General features: G+C 49.9%; 7 protein-coding genes across 7 annotated transcripts; 3 read left to right on the forward strand and 4 right to left on the reverse strand.

Annotated features, from left to right (window-relative positions):
* Positions 1 to 1871: 1871 nt before the first annotated feature.
* pso2 (DNA cross-link repair protein PSO2) lies at positions 1872 to 5438 on the reverse strand. Its single transcript, XM_046089041.1, has 2 exons — positions 4296 to 5438; positions 1872 to 4241 (listed from the first exon to the last, which is right to left on the reverse strand). Exons 1-2 carry the CDS (start codon positions 5250 to 5252, stop codon positions 2649 to 2651), a joined length of 2550 nt encoding a protein of 849 aa, XP_045945011.1. The 5' UTR covers positions 5253 to 5438; the 3' UTR covers positions 1872 to 2648.
* A 103-nt stretch (positions 5439 to 5541) lies between these two features.
* On the reverse strand, positions 5542 to 6567 carry LSM2 (Sm-like protein LSM2). The gene is made up of 4 exons (XM_046089042.1): positions 6514 to 6567; positions 6369 to 6452; positions 6059 to 6309; positions 5542 to 5955 (listed from the first exon to the last, which is right to left on the reverse strand). The coding sequence occupies exons 2-4, from the start codon at positions 6380 to 6382 to the stop codon at positions 5924 to 5926; spliced, it is 297 nt and encodes a 98-aa protein (XP_045945012.1). The 5' UTR covers positions 6383 to 6452; positions 6514 to 6567; the 3' UTR covers positions 5542 to 5923.
* Positions 6568 to 7583: 1016 nt separating this feature from the next.
* Positions 7584 to 8186, forward strand: LDX57_007327 (uncharacterized protein; the record flags this gene model as incomplete). The annotated part of the gene is made up of 1 exon (XM_046089043.1): positions 7584 to 8186. One exon carries the CDS (start codon positions 7584 to 7586, stop codon positions 8184 to 8186), a length of 603 nt encoding a protein of 200 aa, XP_045945013.1.
* Positions 8187 to 9234: 1048 nt separating this feature from the next.
* On the reverse strand, positions 9235 to 12739 carry LDX57_007328 (uncharacterized protein). Its single transcript, XM_046089044.1, has one exon. It carries the CDS (start codon positions 12475 to 12477, stop codon positions 9517 to 9519), a length of 2961 nt encoding a protein of 986 aa, XP_045945014.1. The 5' UTR covers positions 12478 to 12739; the 3' UTR covers positions 9235 to 9516.
* A 1230-nt stretch (positions 12740 to 13969) lies between these two features.
* Positions 13970 to 14929, forward strand: RPE1 (ribulose-phosphate 3-epimerase RPE1; the record flags this gene model as incomplete). The annotated part of the gene is made up of 3 exons (XM_046089045.1): positions 13970 to 14212; positions 14336 to 14587; positions 14657 to 14929. The coding sequence occupies 3 exons, from the start codon at positions 13970 to 13972 to the stop codon at positions 14927 to 14929; spliced, it is 768 nt and encodes a 255-aa protein (XP_045945015.1).
* A 180-nt stretch (positions 14930 to 15109) lies between these two features.
* LDX57_007330 (uncharacterized protein) lies at positions 15110 to 16896 on the reverse strand. Its single transcript, XM_046089046.1, has 2 exons — positions 16287 to 16896; positions 15110 to 16133 (listed from the first exon to the last, which is right to left on the reverse strand). The coding sequence occupies exons 1-2, from the start codon at positions 16500 to 16502 to the stop codon at positions 15387 to 15389; spliced, it is 963 nt and encodes a 320-aa protein (XP_045945016.1). The 5' UTR covers positions 16503 to 16896; the 3' UTR covers positions 15110 to 15386.
* Positions 16897 to 17540: 644 nt separating this feature from the next.
* LDX57_007331 (uncharacterized protein) lies at positions 17541 to 20982 on the forward strand (the record flags this gene model as incomplete). The annotated part of the gene is made up of 2 exons (XM_046089047.1): positions 17541 to 18576; positions 18668 to 20982. The coding sequence occupies 2 exons, from the start codon at positions 17541 to 17543 to the stop codon at positions 20980 to 20982; spliced, it is 3351 nt and encodes a 1116-aa protein (XP_045945017.1).
* Positions 20983 to 22766: the final 1784 nt, after the last annotated feature.

Below are 22766 nucleotides of genomic sequence, written 5' to 3' on the forward strand. Positions count from 1 at the left end.
CCTGGGGCAGCCTTGGCGTCTCAGGCTTATCGAACATAAATCGTGTGTAGAGAGAGATATGGGGGATAGTAAAAACAAGCATAAAGGGTTATTATCTTACAACAGGTCAATAGAAACACCATGTACCTCGTGGATGAGGCCAGAAACAAAGAAGCCCAACGCGAGGATCACTCGCAGTCATGGAATGGGGTCCTTTTTCTTACCACCATGGAATGCCTTTTGGATACCCATGGAGTGCGACTTCACAAGGTTGTGAATCACTTCAGATTAAAAGTCTTACGCTCTACCGATTGAGCTAGCCGGGCTTGGATGAAATGTCAACGCATCAAATGACGTCATTTATAGGAGAGAGGGAAAGGCCACCGTTCTAATGCTGCTTCTGGTGATAACTCTTCGCTCAAAGTCTTTGCATACATGTTAAAGAGATATTCGTTCATCTTGTTGGCTGATTCTCATTCCTCGATTGAAATCCACCCGTCGTCATTCGTACAAAGCTGGGCCTTGACAATGTCCCATAAATACACGCTGTCTTGGTAAAGTTGGACTTGTTCATTGTGCCTTTGAAGATGCATTTTAGTGAATCCAAACGGACAGCTGTTTGGGAGTCCCAAATGTTTCCAGTTCTTAAAGATCCGTATCAGAGAATTTCGTAATGGAACCAGGGAGCCATTTGAGAGGAACTGACAACAAATAAAAGGCTTTTAGAATCGTCGATCTAGCTTTATTGTCTTGTAGACAGACTTGTTATATGCAAGACAGAACATCTCATAGTACTTCGATTGGGCTGCTGATGCCTGTTCCTTGATAGTCAATTCCTTTTCATCAGGATTTAACTTTTCAAAGTTTTTAGGTAACGCGGGAATTTCTGTTCCTGGATTGTAGCCTTTGGGCGGTCGAAGGAATCCAGGAAATTGTACCTGCATAAATAAAAAAACGACTTGGACTGACTGCCAATCTATCATCTTTTCAACCATGGTTGGATCATCCGAAAAAACATAAATATTTTCAAGATGCAAGTCTGTGTGCCAAAGGGTTGAGTCTGCCCCTTCTAATACGCGTGGGTCGCACGAAAGAACAGACAGGATTAGTATCATTTTCTGTAATAGGTCACAATACTCGTCGACAGACTGGCTATCATGAAAACGACTGAGATGGCGCTGCACTTCCTCCCTATCGCTTGCAATTAAGGCTAGCTCTTTATGCGGTTTAGAAAGTGCAAAGTCCAATACCGAGGTCCCTGAACGAAGTTAGCAAAAATAATATGGAGTAAAGCAATCCCACAAAACTGACAAGGCCCAGCATCAAACTTGGACGCATCAGTAGAAGTGATCGTGTGATGTATAGCTCGACTGCACGAAGGGCCGATGCAGTATATGCCGTTGGGATCCAAAATGGATGGAAGGGTGTAATGATGATATCCAGGTGGCAGAGATTCCCGCAGAAAGAGGCTTCCGTATGCCGGTAACTTCAAACTCTCAAGCTCTTTCTCCATTTCCACAATTCTGTCGATCACTTTATAGCGTTGCAAGGTGCTCATTACCTCCCATCGTTCTGCGAGCGCGACTCCATCTATCTTCTCCATGATAATATATTCGGCGCCCACTGGGTTTGCCGGGTCTGAGCTCCAAGCATATACTTCTGGGACTTGAACTGATACACGAGACCGCACGAAGACAATCACATAAGCATATCGGAATAAATTCAGCTCATAAGGGAACATACAAAATTTTAGCGTCGCTACTTCGGATGCCGTTGTCAGGAACGGCATCCCAGCATTTGGACAAGGGATTTTTGCTATAACTTCATTACAATCGTTCATTGTAAGGAGGAAAGCCTTGTTGAAGTTCCCCTCTAGTTTGATAATGCGCACGCATTTTGTGTCGGAACCAAAGAGAGAAGCGGTTCGTGAACAAAGTCTTTCGACGTTGAACTTTACATAACGCTGTTCTAGTTGGTGTTTCTCGTTTATCAGTCATCGGCCGGAGGTATATCTAAATAAGTCTTCCAGGTCATGTGTGCCAAGGCCTGCTATTCATCAGTTACTGTGCAGAAAGAACAAACCATTACAGGGTAATGAATAGACAAACTGATGTTCTTCATTATTGATTCGTTTCTATGTGCTCTTGCGCGATAGGTTCGCCCCATGTCCATGGGGAAATATCGAACAAGGGCAATTAGCCGTGTGCGGACAGGGCGATGCATTAAACGAAAGACCGGTGGCTTCCACATTATCTGCCAAATATCCTGTGTACTATTCTAATTGCTCAGACGCTGCTGACTGAGAACTTCAAATATGAGCTGCGAAGTGGTGGTGAGCCGCACCCAAAAGGTGGACACTTGGTTAATCACAGCCCAGCTTCGTTAGGTAGGTAACCCAGAGAAAGGGGTGGGTATCAGAGAATGTAAGGATCTCGAGCGATGTGTGAAGGAAAGTCGCTGGGAAGAGATCATCTATGCATAAGTAGGAAAAAGTGTAATACAGAGGCAAAAACAGAAAATATTATAAGAAGACTACCTAGGGGAAAGAGCAGAGTGCGCTTTAAATGAGTGGTCTTTATGTACAAGCTGACCATGCCGGGACGGCAAAACTAACCTGGAGGAGGAATTTGTGAGGCCTCACTATATTTACAAATGCGAACAACCCCCTGCTATGTGCATCGCCACTCATACAGTCCGCTCTTCCTCTTTTCCGCCTCCCACCGCTCAATCCATCCTTTCATGTTATCCCGACTTTTCCGACTTCCCACGTTCACCGTGGGAATCACCCGACCGATCCGGAGTGCGCAGCAGAACATGGTAAGCTCCCGGAAGGAGCTGTGCTCGCTGTAAGGCACCCCAAAGCAGGCACTCTCTCGCGTACTGCCGCGCTGGGGGACCAAGTCCTGAGCCGTAAACGGCGTCTGCCAGTGAGCCGAGTGGAGCACGGTCGACACCGGCGGATTGTCCAGCATCCGTCCGGCCGGGGGCCGATAGGACCATCCGGTAGGTCGAAAACCTACCACGCGCGTGAAATGCGGTTTCATCGAATCCAGGTAGTCCGCTAGGGTCTCGGCCCGGATTTCAAAAAGCGTCTGCATGTGCACTTGAGCCTCGTGCGGGTCATCCGTCAGGAGAGATGATAGCTCAGGATCCTCGAGGCAATTGCACACGCGCTGTTTAGCCGCCGTGGCGTAGATCTTACTTTTCAAGGCCCGTGCGATCCCCAGACAGATACGTTCCTTGCCAATACTATACGTCCCGATCACCACCAACAGTCGACCGCTTGGCCCGGAAGACTGCTTCTGCGACTTTCCAGAGCCCGTAACGGAGGAGAAAAAGCGGCTCATCATGCTCCCTTGCCCCGAATTTGTCGACCCGGATTGTCGGACCATCTGACCAAACTCCTCATCCGATCCTTGATCGAGGCCAGCGCAGAGTTCAGCACATGCTTTGATGACATCCCCTTGACTTGGAAACGCATATTTGGGACTGAGGTAGGTAGTGTCGAGATAGCACGCGTCAATCCGCTGCTGGCGACTCCGGCCTGTCGCAGAGTCCACAACTTCCGGGCGGAGGAGTGGATGCTGCACATGGGCCGGAGATGCTCGGAAATCACCGCAATGCAGGACACGTTGGAATTTGATCGATGGCCCGGATTCCGTGGTTTGCTCGAACAGAAATAGTGCACTTCCGGGGCAGTGGTTTGCTTCGATCAAGGTCACCTGCACCCCATTGGTCCCGGGAACGTCGTATTTCTTCTCAAATTCCAGGCCTACAAGCCATTTAGGATCGACTTTGAGTTGTTGGCGAACCAGGTTGGCTGTGGGTTTGCTGCAATAAATGGGACCGTGGCGCCATGACGCTGTGAGACCAATGTAATGATCACTGTGAAAGTGAGTGAGGAAGTAGGCACTGCAGCCTTCAACCGCTCCGTAACGGAAAGCATCCACGCAGATGGAGAATCCCGGCATGATCTTGTAGAACGGACAGGTGCGTTGATATGCTTGTTTCCCCCGAGAAGCCACCTCTCGTGCTGCGGCTGTTGTCCACGCCGTGTCTTCGGCGTTACCTGCCATGAGCTTTGAGAAAGCAGATCCCGTTTTCGATGAACTGTTCTTTGTGTGAGGGTCTCTTTGCGCGGGCCTGGCTATTGACGCCTTATCGGCGGGCTTTGAGCCTTTCAGCGGACTGAGAGGCTTTGAGACTGCCGGAATGGTGCTTTGCTTTCCATCAAGACAGTCGTTCACGTGCACCGAAATGTCCTGTAGGCCCATTAGTATAAGGTGTTGATGAGATTACTCAAAGCCACAACTTACAGCTTCGCTTAACCCTGGCAGCTGGGCCTGACATATGGGACATGTGGGAACTTCGCCGCAGGGACTCAAGTCGCCTTCTTCCAAACCGGTAGAGTCGTTCGAATCATCAAGATCGATTGCTCCATCATCATCCATATCTTCGTAGTCGTTCTCCTGGTTTAGGGTTTCGTCTTCCCCAATGAATTCGTCTTCTTCTATATCGTCAAAATTCGTATATTCATCGTCTGCGACGTGGCTCGTGGCTTCTCTTACCAATGGTGGGACGACGGAGGTCGGTCGTGTACTGTCTATCGAATTGTGATCGTTGTCATCGAGACGTGGCTTTTCTTCGTTTGTCTTTGTGTCTGTTTTCGATTCCGATAATTCTTCATTGAGATCTCCAAATCGACCAATATCATCCTCACTATCGGATTCATCGATAAACGGGCCGCTAATCTGGCGAGCCTTCGGGGGTATCGGCGCAGGGCTTGGATCAACCTCTTCCGAAGCCTTCTTTTGCCCATCTTCCAGAGGCGAATCCACCTTCCGCTTCTTCACTGCAGATCCATTCTCATTATATTTCTCATAACCAGGCCCATCTTGCTCATCGGCGTCTTCGCCCCAGATATCGTCCGGCGTTCGAGACCTCGCTCGTTCAGATCTTGTGCTCGCCCCACTACCTCCGAAAAGAGACCCCGCGCCATTTTTGTCTTCCAGAAATAACCCCCCGGCAGTATCGACCGATTTGGAGCTGCTCTGTCTTCGAAGATCAGGCGTGCTGTTCCCGCTACTCGGCGAGCGTTCCGATTTCGTGGCAAACTGCGTAATTCGAGACTGTCGCGATGTAGCTTGCGGGGGACCGTCCGTCTTCTGGAAGAAGTTGAGCAGGCTGCTGTTTCGTTTGACCGATCCCTTGGGTTTGGAACTAAAAGGGACTTTTGATGGGGTGGAGGTCTTTCTGGCATTGGAGACTGGCATGTTGTAACTGCAGAAGTCGTTCGTCTTGTTCGGAGCGTAGCGATCGGCGATTATCGGAGTGGCGAAGATGATCGGTCGGAGAGAAGATTCTAATATAATGAACTATAATACCGGAACATTCATCATGTGTAGGTTCAATATATTCTCGTCATATAATTCTTTCCGATAGACGCGACTGAAGAAGGCGAAGGAGGGGTGCAAAGAAGACTAAAAGCGCGGCGCGGCGAGTCGCCATTTTCGCAACGCGAGATCACGTGCTCCGTTACGGAATTACGGCAGCTTTATGACTGTAGAGGGAAATACTAAATTCGAGGAATTCAATCCGTTCGTCTTTGCTATGGAGGATCAAGACACGTTCAGATCAAGCGTACTGCTTATAACCGCATCTCTAAATCGAATGGCCATATTCGGAGGGAATTTATCCCACATTTATGGTGAATCCGGGGCAGAGAAAACCCTCCCGGTCGCAGCGCCCGACTCCTCCGATTCCTGACCCCAAATTGTAACAGCCCATTTCTCTCCTCCACGACCTGGATTTTCCTCCAAGCTGGGTTCCGGATGGATCATCAGTACAAGACAAGAAATTCGGTTCGTTCCGCATACGCAGTCGCAACATCGCATCGTTATTGAACAAAGAAAAAAAAAATTAGGTGGTTTCGATCGTGGAAAAATCATCGAGCCTTTCCGGCCTGGTTTGCAGCTTCTGTAGGACGAGGCGCATGTTAGCAAGACACTCGCGATTCATCTAAAAAGGGAATGAGAGAGCACCGGATGACTCTCGGTGTCTCGAGCATAGCGAAACTCACCTCTCCTCGTAGCATCCTCTAAAAGACCAACGTCGACCTCCGACCGGGGAAGCACCACGTAGCGCACCACACTGCCTCGAATGAACATGTTCTTGACCGACGAAAGATGGGGATATTTGTCCAGGTCTAGGACGTCGACATCGTCCAGCTTGATGTTGAGGTACTGATCGACCGATTTCAGAGTTCCCCGAATGCGAATATCGTTTTTGAGCTCGATAATGACAGTCTGGTTCGTGAGGGTCTTGAAGAAGCTGTAGCGGTATGGGTCAGCTGCGCTCGATGCAAGTTGGGAGGCATTGGTCGGATTTACCTGAAGAAGAGCATGGTTGCGGTGGTCGCGCGGTAGAGGGGTTGTAGGTCTCTGTGGAAATTCTATCGCATGGGCTGAGAAGTACTGGGTCTAAAGTTGTCAGAAAAAAAGATAGTAGTCGTCTAAAGCTGCAGTGAGAACTCACAGAAGGTACAATATATCCAGGTAGAGCGACCAAGAACTGTGATGTTGTAACTCCATCCCATCCAGCGGCATTAAAGGCGGGCAGCTTCCTTGTCACGTGAGGGCACCACTCATTTCTCTGCGGAGTACTCCATAACTGTCATAGCTTGGTTTACCGGGGCTTGGATTTTTGTTTTGTTCTTCTGGTCTACTGTCAAAATAAATTCGGGAGCGTCTGTTGGGTGTGCATATCTTTTATTTATGCACATACACCTGGTGGTGAAACTCAAGGGGAATATAACCACTAACTTGTGGGGTAAAATAATGGTATCTAGGAGACAAGGGCCTGTAATCAATAGTCTGGAAGTGATTGCTTAGACTTCTCTCAAAACCAAACAATGGTCAATGACCAACAGATCTCCCAGCCATAATGATCCTTATTAAACATGGATGATCGACTCATGGGACGACCCTTCCCAATGTTTACCCACACCCGGTCACTTCGGTCGTACACATACGCATAATTATTCGATAGTTGACAGTATTATTAAATATTATGAGTCGGTCTATCAATCTATTTATCAAGTATATACCAGTCTGGTATTAGCTATACTCAACGGTTGACCCTGTGGGGCATTGGATCTGCATTATATGCATACACATATGATATGTTGCATGATTACCTGATATGTGATATCGCTCTTTAATAGCACTCTGTAACGCCACCAACCGGCCCATCATATTATTAGGATAATCCAGGCAGGTTTTAGGACAGGTTTGACAGATTTACTCATGAAGACTTTAGATCTGCACCATATACACATTTTATCAGCCTCATTGCTCTAAGATGGTCATGATCAAGTATCAACCGCAATATTTCAGATTCCTCGTTGCCTTATTCGGAGTATCACGTCTCCAATTCCTCGATAGGCAATATAAAGGACACGGAATTGGGTTCCTTTGACTAAGCAATAGTATGGGATCTGGCTTTCCCTGGCTTAACATAAAAGGAAACGGTTTCCTGGGTGTTACACCCCCTCCAAGTCTCAACCAATATTGAAAAGATGATCACCATCCCACCACTATCCCACAATGAAGCTTAACTTGATCGCTATCTCTCTTTTCGCTGGCGCTGCCCTGTCCAAAACTATAAGACAGGACGAGACCTGCAGTGACCTCACCAAGCTTACTGGCGACCTGGACAACACCTGCCAGTACCTACATGACCAGCAGGCACTTGTCGCCGAGTCACACGGATTGATTGAGGCATACACGCAGCGACGCAGTGCCCCCCTTACCGTGGGCGAGGCAGCCGCCATCGCACTCGGGTGTTATCGCCATTTCGAAGTGCTCTTCGACGATATCTTTGCACTGGCTGACGGGCGTGTGTCCGAGTCAGTAGTTTCGGAAGTCACCCATCAAAGGGAACAATTGCAGAACCAGATCACTAAGCTTAAACAAGTCTCGTCGGATGACGAGAAGTCCAGCCAGCCCGCAGATATTGCGGAATTGGCACAGCTAATCGAGCTGATGGCCGAAAAGGCAGATGAGGCCAGGAATAAGCACAAGAGCAGTGGCATATTGAATCAATGTTCGACTAGTGATACAGTTGTCAAACGGCAGTTGTTGGGTTTGACCTCAGCTATACAAGCACTCACTAACCTTCTCCAAGGGGGTGTAAGTGCCAGCCCTTGATACGAAAGCATACTACATACGGAGAGGAAATTAACAGATACAATCAATAGATTCCCGTTGGTGTCGGTATACTAGGTACAGGTAGTGCGGGAGGGGGAACAGTGAGTGACCATAGCTGTTGGAACAGGTGTACAACGAGATAGAACAGACAGGCTGACCGATACTAAACAAACAGACTCAATGAAGACATGGAGTAACCTGCCAGTCAATCAGAATAGGCTCGGAGTTGCCTACTGTATAACCCATGGTCGACGACCGCTGGTCACCCAGGTAGATCAACATAGCTCGACATTTGTGTGGATACAAGCGATTACCGGATGCACGGGCAGTTTGAATACCGTGTATCTAAGCTACTTATCTCGTTATATACCTGGTCTCAATGCGACCAGCCTGGTCCCAGTTTGATATAATCTACTCTATGTAATCACGATGCGTTCAGTAGTGAAGTCAACCACTGATACACTTAAATTAGCCCACCGTGTCCTTCTCCATCTCCCCAGCCAACCAGGACGGTGTCAAGATGGGACAAAGTGTGCCGTATGTACATATACATATCATACCGCGGTCGAAGGCGGATCTGGATGATCAGGGAGGCACGGATGTGGTGGGCTTATGCGCAGCAGCAGGGTCGACAAAATGCAGCTGATGGGCGAGAGGGTGGGCAGCCTCGGGCGCGGAGAGCAGAGGTGACCAGGTACCAAGACTTAGTTACCTGAGGCAGTTCGAATGTTGATGTGATGGCTCTTTAATCTCAACAAAACGGGCGACGTCATGGGTAGTTTAAGTCTATTTTTTTCGCTGTAATAATACAGGGGGCCGTACAGCTGACTTAAGTACCGAGTCGTTTCGTCAAGAGAGCCTGGTCTGCGGCATTTAGGGCTTGGATACAACTCGTGGTATATAATATACGGAATCCAGTTCCGAGCGGCTCTGTACATTCCCGAAGAACGACCTGGCCGAAACACAGAACAAGCGCTACTGATGCTTATAATTGATGATTTACATCTTCTATTTAATATACAGCTTTACATATAAAGAAAGAATTATTGACCTCACTCCATTCATTTCACTTGCTATTCATATGCTCGTCACATATCCATAACAAATAAACAAAGTATCTCGGCGATTGTCCGACAATTACATTAAATCTCGCCACCAGGGCGGTACATGGGGGTATCAAATGAGTATGTGGTTCCAAATACTCCAGGTATTTGGAAATGCAATGCAAAAAGACAAAAAGGAAAAAGAGAGACAGAGATAGGATGGGAGAGAGAAAGACAAGGTGCAAGCCAGACCAACGAGCCTGGGCACTCGGACACCGTTGTTTTTCCTAGCAGTGCTGTTGAGTCCTCCGCTTCGGTTTTGGCTTCATGGCCCAACCCGACAAGCAAGACCAGCCGGCACCGTTCTTGCGGCCCTCATCAAACACACTTCCAATGCCTTCCAGTAGCTTATGCTGTTCGCGACCCATTTCGATCTGAAGTTTCAGAAGCCACTGTTCCCATATCCAACCACCAAACAACCCAGTGACACTGGCGACATCGGTTGTACTACCGATTGGACCGTGGACCGCCTCGTACTCATCGATTTGACTCTTCACGCGAGGTTCAGGGGTCTCTCTAGGCACTTGGGGTTTGGTCGGCTCAGTACCCATGGGCAGGAACATCCAGGCACGCTTGGTGCCGACAAACCTTCCGTTTCGCAGGCGGCCGAGAAATTTCTTCGTAGGCGTTGGATCGTAGCCTCTATTCTTCAGGTTGAATGCGAATTCGACTGAGGTAGCCGAAGCGGATGGACCTGCCCGCGAAATTTCTGCATCCATGACAAAGAATTCCAATACACCGCCAGGCTTGAGGCAACGATAGCATTCCTTGAGACAAAGGTCATACTCGTCCTGATTTTCACCTGGCGGATGCTCTGTCTTCAGAAGGGCAGGGAGAGAGCGAGCGGAAATCACGTCAAACTTGTTGTCGGGGAAAGGCAGTTTCCAAAGGCATGAGACCGACAGCGGTTGGTGATTCGAGGGGCCTTTGATGCCTTGATTGACTGCCTGGTGTTCGGTGAACGCGGTGTAGACCTTGACATTGGGATAGTCATGAGCGAACTGCCATGCCCACTCGCAGGAAGCATGTCCTCCCAGATCCAAAACCCTAAGGCGACGGGTACCAGAGCCTTGCGGAGTCTTTGTGGACGTGGAGGGTCGTGAAAGGCGCTTTGCGGCGGGACTAGGAATTAAGCTACCACCATTGAGGTATCTCAGAGCGTCCATGGCCCACATAGATTGACTAATTTGGGAGAGGACCATTTGCTCTTTCTCCAGCATAGAAAACTGTGCCTTTTCCGACAGAACCGATGCGATCACCGAGTTGCGGGGAGCTTGTGAAAATGGCCCTTTGTAAGCTGGACGTTCGGGGCGGACGAGCTCGTAATTACCCAGCAAAGATCTGGTGTGGACATTTGTCAAACCAAGTCGAATAGATTGGACAGCGTCAAAACGTGTGTTGCGATGCACAAAAGTATCCCGATTGTTCGACTGCTGGCGAACGAACTGGAAGCCTCGCCAATAGATCGAGTCCTTGCTTGCCATGGCCGATGGCCCAGAGCTGGGTGCCTCGGGAACATCCTCGGCAAACCTGACGGATCTTTTTCGGCCGATTTGTTGAGCTTCCTCGGCGGCAGCGGCAGCAGCAGTATCTTTGTCAATCTCATGGTCATCAGGCCGAGCATTGACTTCGATATCTAGGGCGTTGACGGGATTGGTTTCACGAAGAGCAGCAAGATAGGAAGCCTGCGCGGCTAGCCAGACACTAGTTCTGTCTAGGCTAGCCATTGACTTCTTTTTTAGTTCGTTTTCGTAGTTCTCGTCTTGTTCGTCGTCTTCGCAAAAGGTCTCTGGCCTCACAATCTCATGCACTCCATCCACGCCATCACTGACTGGACTCTCCGGATGTTCCAGCGGCTCGCCGGCATTCTCAGAAGGGATCCGGATGGCAGTCGGTGGGTCGTATACAGCTGTCAGTTGCTCTTCGGTCAAACGTCGGTTGCACTCAACGACTTGTTCAACAACTTCCCCTTCGGTCCGGCCGAAAGGTAGGTTGTAAAAGTTTTCGGCAGTGGCCGACGTGGGAGGTCTATACCCCTTTGGAATCGACCAAGTGTGACGTGCTCGGGGTCCGAGAGAGGAGAAGAAACCACCGGGCGAGGGTATGCTGAGCCTACTGAAGCTGTATCCAGATATATCCGAAGCCGGAGTAGCGTCATCAGCGCTGCGAGGTCGCTCGGGGGTCTCGACCTGCCACATCTCTTGATTGCCCTCGGAAGTCTCTGACCAAGGATCTGGTGTCCCGTCAAGTGTAATGTGTCTCAATGTTGCCAGAGCATCTTCAGGGAGGAACAGTCCTCCGTCTGATGGCGTGTCCTCCCGCGCAGGTTCGAACGGGAAATGGCGTGAGGTTGGCGTATCTTGACCGGGAATTTGAGGAAATCTTCCCAAAACTTGCTGCCAATCCTCTTCGGCATTTTCGATTGCAATTTCGATGTTCTGGATATCAGAGTCGGACTCGGGATTTTGCATGTCCACATTCTCTGTCTCCTCGAGATCCGGCTGGACATGGATCTCCCGAGCGTTCCATTCACTGTCGGGAAGGGACTGCAGGTCTGGAGTCGCTGGAGCGCTGATGTTCGAGATCTGATCCGAGGAGATACTGCCATCTAGGGATGGTGGAGCATGCACGGCGGGTACCGAGTGACCTAGCATTGACAAGGCCGCTGGTGAGACCGGTATCTTCGGTGGCGGAGTGGGCGGAACCGGCGAGCTTTTAGGAGCACCGTTCAGTGACGAGAAGGTTGGCGACGGAATGGTGAGACTTGGATACCGCTTGCGACTAACTGGGGATACTATTGAATTCCTGGTCGTAGGGGTCGTGAGACTTGTCGGTCTGGAACTTGCAAATGATGTACAGTCGTCACTCATGTCTGAATCGTCATCAGTGGCATCGTACAAATCATCGAAATTCCGCATCTGATGTTGCCATTCCGTATCCGAACAAGACGATAAAGAACCCGTGGACAAAGGCGACCAAACACGATTCAGCCTTGAAGGCGGTTGAAGACCAGTGGTTCTTAGTTTCAATGGTGGCGCTCGACTGGTCGTGCGGGAAGGCGGAGGACTGGGTTCGGCCTTCTCTGAGAACTGAGCCTCGCGCGAGTCTTCAATGATGGTATTTAGTCTCGTCCCTCGGCCCTGCCGAGGAGGCGGACATCTAGCCAAACGAACAGACTCCGATGTCATGTTGACTTGATTATTGCCAATTAAGGAATCACCTCTTCCTTGACTGCGACTGCAAGACGAACAATCACCGAGTATCGCGGAACTAAACAAAGCTTCTAGGGGTATCTCGATCGCATTAGACGCCGGTCAACGGGGTCTAGGTATGTATAACTAAAACGACAGAAGACGGCCAAGCTACCAGAGCTTGAAGCACAAATACTCGAACAAAAACGAGGACAACACAAAGATCGCGCGCACAAATGGAGTAGGTGAAGAACAAGATCTCTCGAGTAGCGCCCGGCTCTGGTATATATCCCCCAGAGCGAAAAGAGGGGAGGGGTTGATCCGGAGGAAGCGCCTACCACACCAGCCATGATCCGTGCAGAAACTACTGCAACATGAGGTAGGAACCTTGGAAATGGAGCCAGTGCACACAGTGTCATTGGATGTGAACTTGTCGGCGCGTCGCCCGCGAGGCCCCAACCACTCTAACAGGTTCATTCGGAGTGACAACAGGCACAGGTTGCATGGAGATGATGCCAATCAGCGTGGAGGAGGACCTTTGCACCTGCAAAGAACCGCCGTCCACGAACGAGAGTGGTGTCGAGGGATGACAAGCGATCCGTGATTGGTAGACTGGAAGCGCCGGGCGGGCTATCTTTAGAAAGGAAGTTCCGGGGGGTGTCGACGATCGGTGCGATGGTCAAGCACACCCTGAGTTCCCCTCAACAACGCTCTGCGCCTAGAAAAAGACCTGAGGTGAATGCCGTTGTCGCATTCCGTCGGTGAGGACAATGAGCAAGGGCAAATCAAAGAGGGATAGATTGCTTCCCCAATTCTTGCCACATTATCTCATGGATTGACTTAGTTGACCTGTCGGCAGCGTCAGGAAAGACGAAAAAGGGCATTCCGAGCGTAATGCCGCCCAACAGACGGGCGACATGGTCAGCCGACCAGCACATCGGAAATTGAGCGGATGAATTGGCATTGTTCTGCGGTGCTGAGAGCCTGAGAGCGCCGCGAGTCCAAGTCCTCAAGGACAAACACCAATCCGACTGAAGAGGCGGGAGGAATCCGATTCCCGTGACCCGGCCGACAAGGGACTAGCTTGAGGCCTCGACCCGACCGGAGAGCAGATTCAGGCACCTACTACTGTACTCAGCACGGCTTGACCCACGTGAAGGTCTTGGCCCTAGCCCTTATCGTCTATGCAAGCTTTCCTATTCTGGCGATCCGGACTGACGTCGACCGGCGACTGGCGGTGATATCAATGGCCGCTTAAATTTGCCCTTGGATGGAGTACGCTGTATTGCGTTCCACTCTGGTCTCCATCCTCCTTTGTTGTTCACACATTTCCCTTTTCTGAGTCATTGGTACATAAGTCGTCATCGCTGCTCCTGTCTTCTCTTCCGCTCCCTTCCCCCCACTTCATCCACTTCCGGCCGTTGCAACATCCGTACAGTGTACAGAACCTCACTTCATTCTATACAATCGTCCGACTCGACCCTTTGCCATGTCTCCTCCTGCCATTATAGCTCCTTCTATTCTCAGCGCGGACTTCGCGACTCTGGGCAGCGAATGCTCGACGAAAATCGAGCAAGGGTCCGATTGGCTCCATGTTGACATCATGGACGGCCACTTCGTTCCCAACATCACCTTCGGAGCTCCCGTCGTCACCAAGATTCGCTCTCATGTCGCCCGCCCTACGGAACCGAATGGAAAGGGTACTTTCGACTGCCACATGATGATCATGGAGGTGAGACGCCCCGTTCCATACGATCCGCGAGTCGCCGCGTGGTTCCTCGCGACATAAGCATCCGCGCATTCCGTTCGGGTCAATAGGGAACATCGTCGCTAACCATTTCATCATGATATATAGCCGCATAAATGGGTCAAGGACTTCAAGGACGCCGGCTGCGATCTCTACTGCTTTCACTACGAAGCGGCCGTCTCGTCCGTGGCCGCCACCTCGCCCGCCGATTCGACCACCACCCGCCAAACGAGCCCCAAGGAACTGATCCGCTACATTCACGACGAGGGTATGCAAGCTGGTATTGCCATCAAGCCCGACACGCCGGTGGATGTGCTGTGGGATATCCTAGAAGCCAAGGATGAGAAGGAGCGTCCGGATGTAAGTGCCATCACCGCCGGGATTTTCCCATGTCTGTGACCTGACCTGACTCTTTTGTTCTTTTAATAGATGGTCCTTGTCATGACGGTATACCCTGGCTTTGGTGGCCAGAAGTTCATGGCCTCCGAACTGCCCAAGGTCCAGGCCTTGCGCGAGCGCTACCCCAACCTGAACATCGAGGTCGACGGAGGCCTGGGAATCGGCACCGTGGACCAGGCTGCGGATGCCGGTGCCAACGTTATCGTCGCTGGTTCGGCTGTTTTTGGTGCCCAGGATCCTGCCGACGTCATCGCGAAACTCCGCGAGGCCGTCGACAGCCGTCGGAAGGAGGAAAAGCTGTGAGCAAAAGGGGATATATACCTTCATATGATTCGGTTCTTTTGCGATTTACTTTATTATAATGTCCCATTTTCTTTTCTCTACCTCAAATCATTGGAGCATGTGATGGCCAAAAGAAAAAGAGACGGAAAGACTACGTTAGTAATTTAATGCGGTTACGGTTGACGAGTTTACTGCTCATAGATCCCCAGCAAAAAAGCTACAATATAAATAAATTAACAGAAACACCTAAATAAATACATGCGAACCCGCAAAGTTCCTCGAATTAGGTACTAAAGAACACTCAACTGGTATCTTTACAAACAAAGGAAAAGCCAAATGAAACAAGTGTGATGTCATGTCGTGTTCGTCATCCCGACAGCACAGCTGACCAGGGTTATGCAACACAGACAACCCGGATTAATTCCCACCGCTAGCGGCTGCCTGGAGTTGGTGGTAATGATTGTCAAAATCATCCTGATTAAGTTGATTCTTGTTTCTTGGCTTCCGTATCCTTGACGTCGGGTCCATCTTCGATTGCGGGCTCCTCCTCGATAGGTTCATCCTGAGCAGCACCCTGCTCCGCCTTCTCCTTCTTCAGGGCATCAAGAATCTCTTGACGACCGCCAGAGATGGACTTGCGCAAGTCCTGCTTGACCTTTTCCTGCTCTTCGGGGGACGTGGCCGAAATTATGGAGCCACGGTGGTGTTCCACCAACCCTAGAGCTTGGGCGTTATCAGCATGAATGTTGGCAGACGAGACCGCAGCAACCTCTGGTATGATGAGAGGCGGACGCTTCAGGTTTTCCGCATCTTCAGGAACCAATGATTTCCGACGTACTGAGTCTCCGCCATCTTCTTTCTTGTCTGTGCTGGCGGCGGCGGCAGGGGCAGGGGCAGGCGGCTGCGGGCTGGGTTCTCCCGTGGCTGCGGGAGCCTTCTCGGGCTTCGCGCTGTTCTCCTTGGCCTTGGAAGCCGCCTCCTCGCTGGCCTGGCGCAATGCAACAGTGATGGAGTCATCCTTCTGCGCTTCCTTAGCAGGAGGGTTCTGGATCTTGATCGTGCTCTGCTTCGGAGCGGCCGAATCGGGGGTGGGGGTGGATGTGGCGGAGGGCGTGTCGGTGGGAGCTGGGTAGCTGGTGGCAGGCATACTGTCGAAGTCTTCGACGCTGTTCACCTGCATCCTCAGCTCACCGTACTCGTTCCATTCTTCGATTTCCTCTAGATCCTACAGAACAATGCGCTATTAGCGGACACCCCAACAAGCTACGTGAAACAGGAATCAAGGGGGAGGGGGACAGAATATAGCGCGTGGTTGAGATAACCCCTGCGCCGGTAACTATCCCCTGCCACGATGGAGAAAGGGGGGAAGAAGACATACGCCGACCACGGTGCCGAATTTCACCAAACCCGGCAATTTCTTGCCCTTGGAGCGACGACCCCAGAGCTTACGAGCTGCATCGTCGGTGGCGACGTCAATTGCGCGAAACGGGAGCTTGTTGGCCTTCAGGATGGTCTCCAATCGTGCAGTGGCGGTGACGATGTGGGATGACCCCGCAGTAAGGGAGGTGTAGAGGTAGAGGGTCGAGTCGGACATGACGAGAGATGAATTAAAACAAGAGATTCTAAGATGAACTCGTTTAGAGTGAAGACCGATCACAGAACAGATGCGGTGAAGAGACGATCATCCAGATGAGTTGGATGGAGATGAAATATGCCTGCGCAGTTTCGGATTTTCTCCAATTTCCCTCCTTTCTTATTTTTTTTGTTCCCTGCAGCTTTCTGGAATGGGGAAATCATTCGCAGGTATGACGTGGCGGCTTTGAAGGGGGGGGGCCCACGCGGTGTCACGTGTTTCGCGGACAGAGGGGTCGTACGATCTTAGACAAGCCGATGGGCGGTGACGGTGAACTATGAATTGTTCTGCACCAGTTCTAGGAGCGAGGGATAACGCCCTGTTGCAATGATTATTATATACTCTTGGGGCTCCTTATGTCATTGTCCTGGTTTTGGATGCCTCTCTCTGCGCGGTTCTTGTATCTTTGGGCGCCAACCATGCGTGGCAATCTGACGTCAAGTGGATTATATCGCCCACTCAGAGTGTTCCCAGTCTTCAACCTCCTGTCACTGACACAAGTTCGAGCATCTTGACTGGGCAGAATTACCTAACCAGCGGATATATCATCTTAACTGTACCAATTGGAATGGTTGATGTCATTGGCTTTGTCTATCGATTCTGCAGGGTGATCTTTCTCTCGGTTCGGGTTCCCTTATGCCAGTCTCTGTTGCTCGAGCCTATCCAAAATTGGAACTAAAGATCAGATGGGCAGCCATAGAAAGACAACTCAAGATGAAACGCCCCCAGCCCGAGTCATCGTGCCCAGGTTCCAATCGATATCAATGTCGTGACACAGCTGATGTCCTGTGAGGGGTAAAGGCACCCCTGTCCAGGCTAATTGGCTAGTGCTGTGCGGCTGGGTGCGCAGCAAACAGCCCGATTCCCTTAAGACTTCTCTGGTGTGGTTCATCATCCAACTTCAGCGCTTGAGAGCACTCCCATCTCACCGACAAGAGCAAAGCGGGCTTTGCACATATCATCGCTGTGTATCATTACTGTATTTTGCTTTCTGCTGAAATGCGCCCACAAAGCCGGAACGATTTTGCGATCGCGATTATCTGCGCCCTTACTTTGGAGGCAGACGCCGTCGAAGCCCTATTTGATGAAACCTATGACCGGTTAGGAAGGTTCTATAAGAAACAGCCAGGCGATGCAAACTGGTACATCAATGGAAGGATCGGGGAACATAATGTGGTTCTGTGCTATCTGCCGGGAATGGGAAAAAGGGGCGCGGCAAGTGTTGCTTCAAGCCTGCGAGTCAGCTATACCAAGATCCAGCTTGCTTTAGTTGTTGGTATATGCGGAGGAGCCCCGATGCCATCACGCGACGAAGAGATATTCCTCGGTGATGTCATCATCAGCGACACAGTGATCGAATATGATTTTGGCAGACAGTATCCCGGTGGATATCGACGAAAGACTGGAGTAAAAGAAACGCTCGGCCGGCCCGATCGGGAAATTCGGACTCTCCTCAACGGTCTAAAGGCTGATTATTCCCGCCCTGAACTCCAGCGTCAGACATTACACTACCTTAACATGCTTCAAGGGAAAGAGGACGCAGAGAGACCAAACAGAGATAAATGGCTACATCCTGGAATTGATGATGTGCTTTTTCGTGTCGGGTATCTTCACCAGCATCGAGGAAAACCAGTTCCTTGTGGATGCTACAGTTCACAGAGCAGCTCGTCAGATGAGATCTGTGAAGGTGCTTTGCAGCTGAAGTGTGGTGATCTTGGTTGCGACAAAACCCAAGTTATCCGCCGTCGACAGGTGTCGGACCATGCCTCAGCTTCTGTACACATTGGAACCATCGGTTCTGCTGACACAGTGATGAAGTCCGGGCAACACCGTGATGAAATCATGAGAACCGAGAAGGTTATTGGTTTCGAAATGGAGGGGGCGGGGGTATGGGATAACCTCCCCTGTATTATTATCAAGGGGGTGTGCGACTACGCGGACAGCCATAAAAGCACATCATGGCAAGCATATGCAGCAGCAACAGGAGCTTCTGCGGCCAAGGCTTTCTTAGAGTACTGGCCTAGCTACAGAGAAGGTTAGTGAAAAAAAAAAAAAAAAAAAAAAAAAAAAAAAAAAAAAACTTCCAAAATACGATACTATACTAAACTTCTATTGTCCATTCTTAGATCCAACCAAAAAAGCGCATGTGATGATCCCATTCAGGAGAAATCACCGTTTTGTGGGCCGGCAGCAGGAACTTCAAAATGCAGAAAGACTGATGTCCATGCCTAATGGACAGAGGAAGCTTGCTATTTTCGGATTGGGTGGCGTAGGGAAAACCCAGGTAGCCCTTGAGCTAGCCTACCGCATGCAAGACAGAGACGCTGAATGCTCAATATTCTGGATTCCCTGTACTAGCCATGAGGCTGTTCAACAGGCCTGCATAGAGATTGCTGAGATGGTCGGGATCCAGATCACGGAGCCAGCAGAGGCAAAGGGTGGCATCAAAACTTACCTCACCCAACAGAAGGGCAAGTGGCTTCTGATCTTCGACAACGCAGATGAGATGAACATGTGGGACAAGGGAAGCAATACTACCACACCGCTGAAAGACTTTCTTCCTTATACTGATCAAGGTCAAATTATTTTCACCACTCGGAATCGGAAGGTAGCCGTACAACTGGCATCCTCTGATGTGATACACGTCCGCGAGCTCGATGAAAACGCTGGGTTAGAATTTCTGGAGAATTCGCTCATTAGGAAAAGTCTCCTGAACGACAGCAATGCGGCAATTACATTTCTCGAACAGCTTACCTTTCTTCCATTAGCTATTGCCCAGGCTACAGCGTATATCAACGAAAACGACCTGATGGCATTCTCGATTTACTTGCGTCTTCTCCAAAAACAAGAGGCAGAAGCTGTCCAGTTACTAAGCAGAGACTTTGGTGACGATGGACGCTATGAGGGTATCCAAAATCCGATAGCAAAGACGTGGTTGATTTCATTTCATCAAGTCCAAAAGCTTGACCCGCGTGCAGCCGAATATCTATCGCTCATGGCTTGCGTTGATTCACGTAACATCCCTCGGTCTCTTCTACCACAACCAACATCTGAACTGGAAATGATTGAATCCCTTGGCCTGTTGAGCGCTTACTCATTCATTACTATTCAACCCGAAAATGACCTCATAACTCTCCATCGCCTGGTACATCTCGCGACTCGAAACTGGTTGAAAAAAGAATCACAGTTCCCATTCTATGTAACTAGAGCAGCGGAGCGGTTGGATGAGGTGTTTCCACATAATGATCATGTCAACCGACAGATTTGGAGGGAATACTTGCCCCACGCCCTGTTCTTATTGAACGAGTCTGAGTTCCAAAGGCAAGAAGGCAAATATACCGACTACATACGAAGAGTCGGAACCTGCTTAGAAAGAGATGGGAGATACAATGAAGCAGAAAGGCTGTTCGTGCAGGTGATAGAGACCTGGAAACAGGTGCTGGGGCCAGAGCACCCTAACACTCTGATCAACATGGGCAACCTTGCGTTAACATATCTAAACCAAGGACGATGGAAGGAAGCAGAAGAGTTAGAGGTGCAGGCAATAAAGACCTGGAAACAAGTGCTAGGGCTAAAACATTACAATACTCTGGCCAGCATGACCTGCCTAGCATTGATATACTGGTATCAAGGACGATGGAAAGAAGCTGAAAAGCTAAATATGCAGGTGATAAAAATCTCAAAACAGGTGCTAGGGCCAGAACATCCCAACACTCTGACCAGCATGGGCAATCTTGCATTGTCATACAAGAGTCAAGGACGATGGAAAGAAGCTGAAGAGCTAGAGGTGCAACTGATGGGGACCCGGAAACAGGTGCTAGGGCCAGAGCATCCTAGCACTCTGATCAGTATGGGCAATCTTGCGTCAACATATCTCAACCAAGGACGATGGAAAGAAGCTGAAAAGCTAAATGTGCAGGTGATAGAGATCTCAAAACAGATGCTAGGGCCAGAACATCCCGACACTCTGAACAGCTTGGGCTACCTTGCATTGTCATACAAGAGCCAAGGACGATGGAAAGAAGCTGAAGAGCTAGAGGTGCCTCTAATGGAGACCTGGAAACAGATGCTAGGGCTAGAACATCCTAATACTCTGACTAGTATGTCTTGCCTTGCGTCAACATATCTAGGCCAAAAACGATGGAAGGAAGCAGAAGAGCTACAGATACAGGTAACAGAGGTCTCAAAACAGGTGTTAGGACCAGAGCATCCTAACACTCTGACCAGCATGCACAACTTTGCTTGTACTTTGAGGTTTCGCGACGATACTCAGGCCGCTATAGCTCTGATGGACAAATGTGTTGAGCTCCGCTACAAAGTATTAGGTCCTGAACACGCAGATTATGTGTCTTCATCCGACGCCCTTAGGACCTGGAAAGCAGAAATCCCTGTCAGAGGGGCTAAACGGCAAGCTTTTATTAACTTTTTCCGAAAACGATGAACTAATTTGAGTGCCCTATACTCTGATGGACCATCGAGAATAACAATGCAAAGAGAAAGAAAGCTTGGCCGAACTTATCAGATTTCCAAGGGTGCTAGTACAATATCATGATACAAAGGGCTGGCAACGATTTCAGACCGCTTACCGCTCTGCACGTGCCCCTGCACATTCTGCTACTTTTCACCGAAGCTTCAAGAATGCCGTGTTATATCCTTGAGTTGATACATCCCGAGATAGCTCACATTCATGTTCAGTCATCTCACAACTGCATGTTACACCGATGATGATATAGCAGTCGTCTCCCCAGCTCGTAAACAGTCAAGGACATTGGATTCCAAAAGACGGTCAGAGGTCGACATTCGAACCTGTCGAATACGACCCGCTACCACGACACTGACAGTATGGAACCTCAGTGTAGATCTGATACGTTTCTGGTTCTCTGTTGCTGTCTCAGAAGCCACGCTACTCGTCAAATGAAGTACATGTTTATTTGTCTCCAGTTAAAGGATTTGTGGGCTTCACATAATTGGACAATAATACTGATCTCCTTACAGGACAGAGTACTCCGTACGCAATACGAAGTGACCTTCTTAACACAAGGAAGTGATTTCCACCAGGACTGCCTAGGCCAAATCTTCCACCGGTTTCTGCTGCATGCCGGCATGAACCTGCTAGTATCGACAAAAGAAGCGTATTGAGTCTTACCGTTCATTCCTTGGGAGGTTCTTGCCCAGTGTCCGCAGCGCATTGCATCTGAAACCGCGACTGAGCTAGCAACGCAGGCTGCCTCTATCTATCACTTTGCACTTATGTCTCCTAGAAGTTCGATCATTGCTCGGGCCTGAGACATGGGTCATTCATGCAGGCGTCGCTCGACTTATCGGAGGTCACCACATCGAGCACACCCCAGGACACGCTTCAGGGCATGCGTTGTATATGCTCCGGATCTGGAATCGGTGATCCGCACTTGTGACTAACTTCTTGCCCGCAATGCATCCGACTCCCATGAGCTGGTCAATGCGGTCATTCCTCCGGTCGCGTTTACATTCGCCATTCTGGGCATGGGGATGATGGTCACCGCTGTAGAATCGACGGCCCTAGCGGTGGTGGATCAGTCGGTCTATATCGAACGGGATCATCCCGTGGCGGTGAGCATGCATGTACACCGTGTAGACACATGCTGAGTAGAGCCGGGAAGAGCGGGTTCTATCGTCTCTTACGGGCTACGGGCTCGTAGTTGTTGATCTGTGCTTCAATGTTAGTATTGTCGTGGTAAGAATTCTATACATACGAACGCATGTCGTAGCCTCGGGGGGTTGACTCTTGGTTCTAGTATGTTTCTTCTTCCTCGATGTCGCCAGTGCATTAAAGAAAGCAAAACATCGTGGACTCAGATGGCATCGGCACCGAGATAGAGAATAGGCTCACTGGTCTGGTGTTTATGACACTCGCAGTTTCTATGCTTGTACCAGGCTAACACTTCGATCCTGAGACCCTAGTGTGACTGACTATATCGCAGTCCTACATATCATACATCCCAAACGAACAATCTGAAGAAAGTCCCTTGAATACTTCATGGGTGAGAGGAGGACTTTCCTACCACGCCACGGAGCCTCGACTACACTATTAGAGTACCCTACCCATATTCCAGTCTCCGGACAAACACATTCACGTATAAACAGTTGTTATAGTCAGGGAGGCTCTAGTGCTTTTTCCGTAGCGACGCTACTGGTGGTCTTTGATTCCCATGCAGGCAGGTCCAGTACCTACATACCTACGAACAC

Source organism: Aspergillus melleus (genome assembly GCF_016097325.1).
Source record: "Aspergillus melleus strain CBS 546.65 chromosome Unknown contig4, whole genome shotgun sequence".
Taxonomy (NCBI): domain Eukaryota; kingdom Fungi; phylum Ascomycota; class Eurotiomycetes; order Eurotiales; family Aspergillaceae; genus Aspergillus; species Aspergillus melleus.

Bases quoted from the DNA above. Each gene is read 5' to 3' on its own strand.
- pso2 (XM_046089041.1), bottom strand. From the start codon at position 5,252: ATGCCAGTCTCCAATGCCAGAAAGACCTCCACCCCATCAAAAGTCCCT. The intron at 4,242-4,295 runs GTAAGTTGTGGC...ATGGGCCTACAG, and splicing joins TGCCAGGGTTAAGCGAAGCT to GACATTTCGGTGCACGTGAA.
- LSM2 (XM_046089042.1), bottom strand. The intron at 5,956-6,058 runs GTGAGTTTCGCT...CTCGTCCTACAG, and splicing joins AGAGGATGCTACGAGGAGAG to AAGCTGCAAACCAGGCCGGA.
- LDX57_007328 (XM_046089044.1), bottom strand. From the start codon at position 12,477: ATGACATCGGAGTCTGTTCGTTTGGCTAGATGTCCGCCTCCTCGGCAG.
- LDX57_007330 (XM_046089046.1), bottom strand. From the start codon at position 16,502: ATGTCCGACTCGACCCTCTACCTCTACACCTCCCTTACTGCGGGGTCA. The intron at 16,134-16,286 runs GTATGTCTTCTT...ATTGTTCTGTAG, and splicing joins AATTCGGCACCGTGGTCGGC to GATCTAGAGGAAATCGAAGA.